The sequence below is a fragment of the Myotis brandtii genome, unplaced genomic scaffold (genome assembly GCF_000412655.1).
Source record: "Myotis brandtii unplaced genomic scaffold, ASM41265v1 scaffold426, whole genome shotgun sequence".
NCBI lineage: Eukaryota > Metazoa > Chordata > Mammalia > Chiroptera > Vespertilionidae > Myotis > Myotis brandtii.
In genome coordinates this window covers 453195-462920 of record NW_005366314.1, presented here as the reverse complement: position 1 = coordinate 462920, position 9726 = coordinate 453195, and the positions used below count along the sequence as shown (strand labels likewise).

Here is a 9726-nt window from a genome sequence, read left to right as displayed (position 1 = left end):
CTACCTGCTGCTCCTTCGCTGTGGCGGGCCTGCTTTTCTACTGTCCCTATCAAAACTCTCTTCACTCTATAAAAGCCTCTTTCAAAGGCCACCTCTTGGTGAGGTCTCCCTTTAGCGCTCCGGTCAGACCAACCCTTCCCCCACATCCCCAGCAACACTTCTTTCCCTGTGGTTCTCTCCCACTGTATTAAGAATATCAAGGGCAGAGTTGCTATGGCAAGTAGCAGGGTTATTTAAAACAAAAGATTGTAACAGGCACCCAAGGCAGCTCGATTGCCCTGCACTCCATCCCTGGGGGAAGCGAAGCAAGGCCTCCTGATCCTCGCCCACTGCCTCGCCATCTCTGCAGCAGCCCACCCAGGGGTCAGGGGTCAATGAAACTCCAAAGCCACAGGCAAAACTGTGTCTGAGCCACCGTCAGCACTCTCACCAGAACCTGAAGATGCGTGTGATTCGAGAAGTTGAGGCTGTTCAGACCCTACTTCACAGAACAGGAAAAGCAAACCAGTTACGTTTTAAGCGACTAAGAGTTCATCCCAAAAACACATTCCTAGCTCTCCAAGTTCTGAGGGGAAATAACATGGACACTGGAACTAGCTAGAAGTCAGGCGAATCATAAGGGAAAGAAGTCATACTCATGGTTCTGTGAATTTCCGGGATCACATAGAGTATAAAGATAACTCTCTAAAGTATTAACACTCAACAAAGAGTTTTGATCAGAAATTTAATGTGTATTTCAACCTAAAACATGGAATTAAAAATCTGTTTTAGCCTGGCCGGCGTAGCTCGGTGGTTAAGCACTGACCTATGAACCAGGAGGTCGCAGTTTGATTCTCCGTCAGGGCACATGCCCAGGTTGCTGGGTCCCCAGTAGGAGGCAGCTGATCAATGATTCTCTCTCATCACTGATATTTCTCTCTCATCACAGATATTTCTCTCTCTCCCTCCCTCACCTTTCTTTTCTGAAATCAGTAAAAATATAATTTAAAAAATTGTAGTGAAATGTTATGGTTTTCTCATTAAAATGGCTTTATTCAACAGTCTGCATGAAAAATATCACATAACCTATTCTAAACTAGGATTGTAAACTATAAATAAGTATTAAACATTCCTTTCAGTATAACATGAAGACATTTATTATTTCTAATGTTAGTAACAGCAAACAAAACCTGCACTTGAACCTCTTGGCAGAATTACATGGTCCAAACCATCAGTGCCTCTGACTTAACACACAGGCCAGTGGTCGGCAAACTGCGGCCCCTTGAGTGTGGCTCTTCCACAAAATACCACATGCGGGCGCGCACATACAGTGCGATTGAAACTTTGTGGCCACACTCAAGGGGCCAAAGAGCCGCATGTGGCTCACGAGCCGCAGTTTGCCAACCACTGACACAGGCTTAAAAAACAGAATATATATGCATCTTTAAAGAATAAATTATATCCATTAGTAGCAGGAACATGTCAAAATATAAAATTCACATTTGTGTTAACTGTATCTAAACAAGATATTAAGTTTTCCAAACATCAAATGAAATACCACACACATCAACTTCTAGTTTCCAATGAATAAAAATATCTAGAAATATCCAGTTTTTCAAATAGCTAATATATTCAATAAGTGTTATGTGTATTTAAAACTGCCAATTAGCCCTAGCTTATGATAGTCCATAAGAAATAGTCATATGCCCTAACAGGTTTGGCTCAGTGGATAGAGCATCGGCTTGCAGACTGAAGGGTCCCAAGTTCGATTCCTGTCAAGGGCATGTACCTTGGTTGCGGGCACATCCCCAGTAGGGGGTGTGCAGGAGGCAGCTGATCGATGTTTCTCTCTCATCGATGTTTCTAACTCTCTATCCCTCTTCCTTCCTCTCTGTAAAAAATCAATAAAATATATATTTAAAAAAATAGTCATATGTATTTTTAAATATATTTGAGATCCGAATAATATTTTATTTCACTATAAAAAACCATAGTGCAGAATATTTTCAGCATTTTATTATCAAATCTAAAGATGGACTGTGGGAAGGTTGTGTCATTATCTATCAGATCAAGTTCTAAAAGTAAAAAAAAAATTCAAACTTTGAAAAATAACCTCTTACTACAAATGAGATCATAGAAATGCTTCCCATACTGCCTTTCCCTGGGAAACAAAGCTGAAGGAGACCCTTCCCGCCCTGCCTCTGAAGCCTTACACTTTCCACGCCAGCTGCTGGGAATCAATCGTCATAAACACATGAAGCGGGCGCTCTGTGAAGCAACTATCTTGAACCCATCTGTCTAAGCAATTAAACTATGTCCTACTTTGCCAAAAAGTAACAGCAGGAAAAGGAACAATGGCATTTGAGAAAATGATGACTTCATTATCCCAACAGAATCTACTGTCCACCCAGTTAGAACAGAGTTGGCTTTGCACTGAACAGCCACACCAGCCTCATTCAGCCCACTGTGCACAGCCGACAAGGTTAAGGTAAGACAAAGCCCCTTACCTCTGTTTCCCAAACTCCTCCCAGAGGCAAATCCACTTCTCATGAAATGATCTCTTCGAGAAGGTCCATCATCCATTTCTAAAGCAAATAACATTATGAAGGGAGTCAAAATAGCAAGGATCTTGGTGGTATGCAAACTTCACACCCTTTTAAAACGTACCCACTCGCATGGCAGAGGAGGAATTGTAATTAGGAATGAAAAAGATGGCTGCCGAGTGGAAAATGGGCTATGAGTAAGAGCAGGCAGCTCTACTAAACAAGATAAATGGTGACCCCATTGCAAGCGCTTCACCTTTACAGGCCCAAGTCCTGCTCCCTATGTCAGGGACCCTGGCAAGCCCCTAGCAGCCTGACAGCCAAACATGCAGCGTCCAGGTCGGGCAAAGGTTTTTGGTGGTTTTTCCCCTTTATTGTTGAGAGTATTACAGATGTCCTCCTTTTTTCCATTGCTCCCCTCCATTCAGTTCCTGCCCCACCCCAGGTCTTCACCACCCTACTGTGTCCATGGGCTATGCATATCTATACTAATAAAAGGGTAATATGCTAATTAGACTGTAAAACCTTCCAGGGGACCTTCCGGACAAAGCCATGGTGGTGGGGCCGAGGCAGAGGCTGTTAGGGGCGATTGGGCCAGGAGGGGAGGGCAGTTGGGGGCTATCAGGCCAGCAGGGGGGCAGTTGGAGGCGATCAGGCCAGCAGGGGGGGGCAGTTGGGAGTGAGCAGGCTGGATTGGGCCTAAACCGGCAGTCGGACATCCCCCGAGGGGTCCCAGATTGGAGAGGGTGCAGGCCGGGCTGAGGGACACCCGCCCCCCTGCACGAATTTCGTGCACCATGCCACTAGTCTATACTAATAGAAGGGTAATATGCTAATTAGACTGGGAGACCGGATGTCCTTCCGGACAAAGCCATGGTGGCGGAACCAAGGCAGAGACGGTTGTTGATCAGGCAGGCAGGGGGGCAGTTGGAGGCCAGCAGGCAGAGTGGTTAGGGGCGATCAGGCAGGCAGGCAAGCTGTTAGGAGCCAGCGGTCCCGGATTGCGAGAGGGATGTCTGACTGCCAGTTTAGGCCTGATCCCACAGGCTGGTAGCCCCACAGATCGCCCCTGATCGCTGGTCAGGCCTAGGGACCCTACCCTATATATTGGGAACAGTCACTTAGATTTAAAAATTAAAACCTGACAAGGCTACTCTAACACTAAAAAAACAGGATGATGCAACAATGACATGCCTGGACTCTGACTTGCACATTTTTTGGTGAGCCCTGATTCTGACACTTATAACTGTGTGACAAAGCCAATTAACTTCTCTCTGCTTCAGTTTTTCCACCCATAAGATGGAAAAAATGGTACTATTGCCTCAGAAGGATCTTGTTATGTAGTACTTTTTATAATCAGGGCAAAAAAATGTAGCTCCCCATACAACAGCAAGATGCCTTTCACCTGTATGAAAAGTATGGTCACTGGTGCATGCAGCGTCCTGGGCGAGAGGGATCCAACTGCCAATATAGGCCCGACATTCCCCGACGGGTCCCGGATTGTGAGAGGGCGCAGGCCGGGCTGAGGGACCTCCCCCGCCCCCATGCACGAATTTTGTGCACCAGGCCTCTAGTATGCATATAAATTCTTTGGTCAATCTCTTCCCACCCTTCCCCCACCCCTTTCCTCTGAGATTCCTCAGTCTGTCCCATGCTTCTATGCCTCTGGTTCTATTTTAATCATCAGTTTATTGTGTTCCTTAGATTCCACATATAAGTGAGATGATGTGATATTTGTCTTTCTCTGACTGGCTTATTTTGCTTAGCATAACACTCTCTAGGTCCCCCTGCTGTCTCAAAGGGTAATAAATCCTTCTTTTTATAGCTGCATGGTATTTCACAGTGTAGATGTACCACAGCTTTTTTGTCCACTCATCTACTGCTGAGCACTTGGGCTGTTTCCAGATCTTAGCTGCTGTGAATGGCACTGTTATGAGCATAGGGGTGCATACGTTCTTTCTGGTTGGTGTTTTGAGATTCTTGGGCTCTTCCTAGAAGTGGACGGCAAACCCCCTCTATCAAATAAAGCTGTCCATAGCACCATACTCTCTGTTCTCCCCCTTCTCTAACTGGAAGTGGCCCCCACCCCAAAATAGCCCAATAAGACAGTTCTCACTAGGGAATCTTCAAAGCGTCTCCAGGAGCTGTCTGCCAGGCAGCCCCTCATTCCCAAGGTGAAGCCCTTCACCGGACAGGACTCCTCCTTCCGGCCTAACTCATACCTGACGATGGCACTGGCGTCCTGCTGAAAGTGTCTCCATTTGCTCCAGAAGAATACCTATCCTGTAAGAAGAAAGACTAGTTTTCTACTGTAATAGAATGCATAATCTATTTCACAGATACTAGAAAATTTTAATAACTGGCTTTGTTCAGAACAAAAGAATGGTAGACTGTTAAGATTTCCTGGGTCACTGATGCTCCTTTATCAATTATTCCAAAATCTTCAAGTAACATTGTATGCAGAGCATATTAACCTATCACTTAGACCCTAGCCAGGCAGCTTAGTTGGTTAGAGCATCATCCCCATACGCCAAGGTTGTGGGTTCGATCCATGGTCAGGGCACATACAAGAGTCACCCAATGAATGCCTAGATCATGTGCATTCCCTCTCTCGTAGCCAAAGTATTACTGGCTGAATCGAGCACCAAAAAAGGGCTGGTTTTGTAAGTGTTAACACGCTGGCACTAAAGACCTGAAAAGCTGTTACTAGACGATCTTCAGGCTGTGGATGTAATGTCCTATATACATGAAACTTATTCATTTCAAGGAAAATTTTGAAACAAGACACCAAAAAATGTTTTTCAGCATAATCATTTCATCATAAACCTCAACCTTTTTCATTACCTTCAAAAGGTCAACTTCCTTCCTATTCCCCTCCAGCTACAGCACCTCTTCCCCGACCCTCCTAACACTGCTGCCTGCACCCTCTCATCCTTCCTTTCTTTTTAGATTCATATTTTATCTTTTTACTTATTATATTTTGTTTTGGTTTTATTTTTCATTCTTTCTTTAAGCCCCCAAGCCTCGCCTCCAGCTTAACTCCGCAGGGAATATGCCTCCAATGAGGAAGTGAGGCAGTGCGATCAGTACCCTGTGCTTCACCCAGAGGCGCCCTCAGCAGCATCTGAAATGAGTTTCTTCCTCCGACAACGTTCTCCTGGCTGGAGGAGCGAGCACACACTGCCCTGGCTACTGCCTGCCTCTTCAGCCCCTTTGGCCAGCTCCTCCCCGCCCAGCCTGTGAAGTTGGAGTGCCCTGAGCTCGCAGCAGATCCCTCTAAGTTTTACTCTATTGAACTCTACCCAGTCGCATACCTTTAAATCCCATTAACATGCAGATAACTCCCAATTTTCTACCTGTAGACTGATCCCTCTCCTAAGCAACCAATTCATATAGTGACTGGCATCCTTACTAATGTGTGTCACAGGCATCTCAAACTGAACCGAACAAATAGAGAGTTCTTAAAACATTTTTCCTCCCCAACTTATCCATCTTCCATAGATTCCCTCTCAGCAAATGACATCACCCAGGAAATCCACACTCACCTCCTCATTTCACAATCTTCACTCACACATGGAAGAACTTTTTCCAGATAAGGTAACACTGACAAGTTTCTGGGACTAGGAATTGGTATCTTGTACTTACAAGAGAAAGGCAAGGGCGCTGAAAGGACCCAGAGCAGACCCCATGCAGACGGAGCAGACAGAGATGCAGCCACCAGAGCTGGAGGGGCCATGGGTTCTCTCCGGCAGCCTCCCGGGCACACCCTGCTGACCCGACCGCTCACCTCCCGCCCCAGGCCTGGGAGAGAACCAGCGTCTGTTGCCTGAAGCACCCAGCTGGGTCCCCTGGCTTCAGCAGCCCTAGGAACCCATACGTTGATCTGCCTCCTGGGGCCCCGATGGCCAGCTCTGCTCCTCCTCAGGACCTCTGCACATGGCGCGTGGGGCTCCTCAGGGCCCAGGCTGAGGCACCGTCCCAGGGAAGCTTGTCCTCTCCATTTCCTCTCCACCTCATCTTAATCCACCGTCTGTCTGTCTCTCTCTCACACACACCCACCCCCTCTCCATCCACACACACACTTTCCTCAGAACTATTCATAGCACTTTTCACTATAATCATTCGGTTCTCAAGTGTGCTTATCCTGTCTCCCCTGTAAAACATAACATCCAGGACAGCAAGCACCTTACTTACAGTGTTTACCACTGCCTCCAGCACCTAGTAGGGCTCCATAAAATTTACTCAATGAATCACAGGTCTTGTCTTACGCTCACTTTTAGAAGACTTCGCTGTAAACCATTTATAACCTTTAAACCATCCATATGAACCAATTTAGAAATTTCAAAATGTTTACACATAAGAGCATATGCACCTACAAATATCCCTCAGGTGCAGCTGCAAATAATGTGTGCATTTTGATAAACACATTTCTTTTCCCCTTGTTAGTGCTCTTATTATTTTCAATCAGGAATATCATAGCTTTTTAAAGTCTTGTATCTTTTCCAAGCAAATAAGTATTTCCCTCACATGGTAAGTTGTTTTTCCTCTTAAACCTGGCGAGGTTTGGACCTCAAATGCTTGTCAGGTGTGCCACCCAAATAAGCTCCCAGCTGGACAACTGATGACCCTTGAAGATGCTGCCTCCAGCCCAGGTTCGTGTCCAGTGCGGCAGCTCCATGTTCTCCCGCCAGCCCCCGAGGGCCTTGACAAACACCGCTTTCATGGGATGCCCAGACTCCCTGAAATGCATTCGAGGATTACATGGACTTGTCCCGAAGACCAGGATCTCATCTCCTAGTCTCGGTTCCACGTCAGACAAAGCTGAGTAGGCTGCCCAGACAGGCTGACCAGGCCGGTTACACAGGTAGTTTGCCATATAAATTTAAATTCTGAACAAAATACATCTCTCCTCCTTTGGTCTCACACAAATTAAAGTCCCAAGATACAGACAATGCCACCCTCCACCCCTTCTTCTGATCCAGCGGTGCCAGCCAGATCAGCCCCTCCTGCCCCAGCTGAAGCCTGGTTCCTCCGACAGCACCTTCCGCAGCTGCTGTGGGGAAGGACTGGGCCCCCCTCCAGCACCTTCTGAGCTGCAGAACTCCTACCTGAGTCCCACGTGTCCCACACAGACCCGAAGTGCAGCAAGCTGCCAGGTCTCACAAGAAAGAGCAAAGCACCTCAACATTTAGAAATAACCACCAAAGCCCAGAAACAAATGTGACTGTTGCAAGAGCTTATAATATGTAGGCCCTGGTTTCGGTGTGAAGCCCTTTTTCAAATAAAAGTAATTTCCCCAAACAAAAGCATTTAACAATCCAAATTCATAATGTGGTGACCAACGACAGGCTGCAGCAGAACCACCATCAATGAGGGCAGAGTGTAGACAAGAACAGAAGCAAGGACAGAAGACTCGGGGTGCAGCTCCTCCCGGGGTCAGGCATCCCCATCAGCTGTAACCTGCGGGCCCTCCTCCAAGAGGGCTCTCCCCATCTCTGGACCAGCTCAACCGCCGGGGCCATCTCCTTAGCCTTTAGGGCCTGAGGATGAGACACTGCCCATCTCCCACAACTCGCCCTATTCAGCATCAACGAGCTCCCGTGCTCTCGATTAAGAGACACTCTTCCTCCCACGTCTCGCTGATGACTAGGCGCAGAAGTTGCCAGAACTCGCCCTGGGGCTCCAGCACGCCGGCCTCCTTAGTTCTGCCAGCTCCGTGATGTCCGGGGGCCACATCTGTTTCTGCTACTTCAGAACCACAGCGTGATGTGAACAGAGAAGGTGCGGACTTTATTTTCTTATCCAAATCATTTTACAAACTTTGCTGCTCCCACTTTATAAAATTATATTTGTGGATGGACTATTTCAAGCTGTTTCCATTTTAATCCTCAGAGTATTTGCTTTCTGGATGTCCCAACCAGCTGGCACGCAGGGACCAACGCCCGAGCACCGAGATGTCTGCCGTCCCGTGCACTTGTTAGATGACCGACTTTTCTTCACCTCACATCTCACTGTTCTATCCTGAGGTGGTGCACTCGCCTCAAAATCTAGACTCTCAAAATCCTAAGGGCTACCAGAACAGTGGCCAATTATTCCAATTTATATAAGCATGTGTCAACATTAAATCTCCGAATAGAATCCTGAGCAGCATTCAGAAAGGCTATCACACACATTAAGATGATACCAATTCCAGACGGTCTCAGAGCCACTATCAATGTAACAAAAGGGAAACCCAGCTGTCTCTACAAATGGAAACTGGGCCTGCAAAACCAATCAAAACGGTGCCTAAGAGAAACTGGGCTGCATAAAAGACCTGAGCCCTCCTACATTAAAAATACCATTTTAAAAACTCCCACGTTCATCCCTAGTTTCTGTACTTTTTATTCAACCAAGGCAGGCAAAAAAGCTGTTAACGGCACCACTCCCTTCAAGGCAAATAGGCCATATAACCACCAAAAAAGCCAGCACCAGGTGTTAGTTTGCAGACAAATGCAAAAATTTGACTACAAATTGGACCCACACAAATATGTATAAAGAATCCTAAGGTAGATTTGTTAACAAAAATTATATTCAAGTCAGTATCCCCAAATCATGAAACAAGGTATGTTACTGAACAGCACAAAAATTCGAAAAGGCTGCACTGGCGAGACCCGAGTCAGCCATACGAGACGTCAAACACCGTCTGCAATCAGCGCGCACAGGACGCTGCCTGCTGGGTACTGAGGAAATGTAATAAGGCAAAAGCTTGAAGGAAGAAAAAATAAAAACTAGACAGGTGACTCAAAGTCCACTGGAGAAGGTGTATCTGTGAATAAAACTTTACATCCTGACACTTCTATTGAGAACTTGGGGTAGGGGGGAAACAACCATAAAATGTCCTTTGACCCAGTAATTCCATTTTTGGAAAAAACAAAAAACAAAACAAAAAAAACCCTCCCAAATTAAAACAAAGCATAAGCCTTCGATAGATATTCGTAACACTATTACAGTGAGTAGCTGCCAGCGTCTTGACTCCACGCCCACAGGAAGGCCATGCTATCGGGGTCGGTCCTGCCCAGGAAGACGCGTGTGACCCAAAGCATCGCGTTCAGGAAACAGCGACGTGGAGGAGCAGAGTGAACGCGCTAGCCCCACTGTCACACCATCCGGACAAGAGCGCGCTGGAGGGAGCCGGTGGAAAAGGCCCGGGAAGGGGGACCGAGCT

The 9726-nt window shown here is 46.7% G+C and overlaps 1 protein-coding gene across 1 annotated transcript in view; it reads right to left on the bottom strand.

Annotated features, from left to right (window-relative positions):
* DDX4 (DEAD (Asp-Glu-Ala-Asp) box polypeptide 4) overlaps nucleotides 1-9726 on the bottom strand; it is a 44072-nt gene that overhangs the window by 28061 nt on the left and 6285 nt on the right. Inside the window, exons 3-4 of the mRNA XM_014546034.1 lie at nucleotides 4745-4805; nucleotides 2487-2564 (exon numbers count right to left, since the gene is read on the bottom strand). Coding sequence (XP_014401520.1) covers nucleotides 2487-2564; nucleotides 4745-4805 — 139 coding nt within the window. The remainder of the gene's footprint in view (nucleotides 1-2486; nucleotides 2565-4744; nucleotides 4806-9726) is intronic.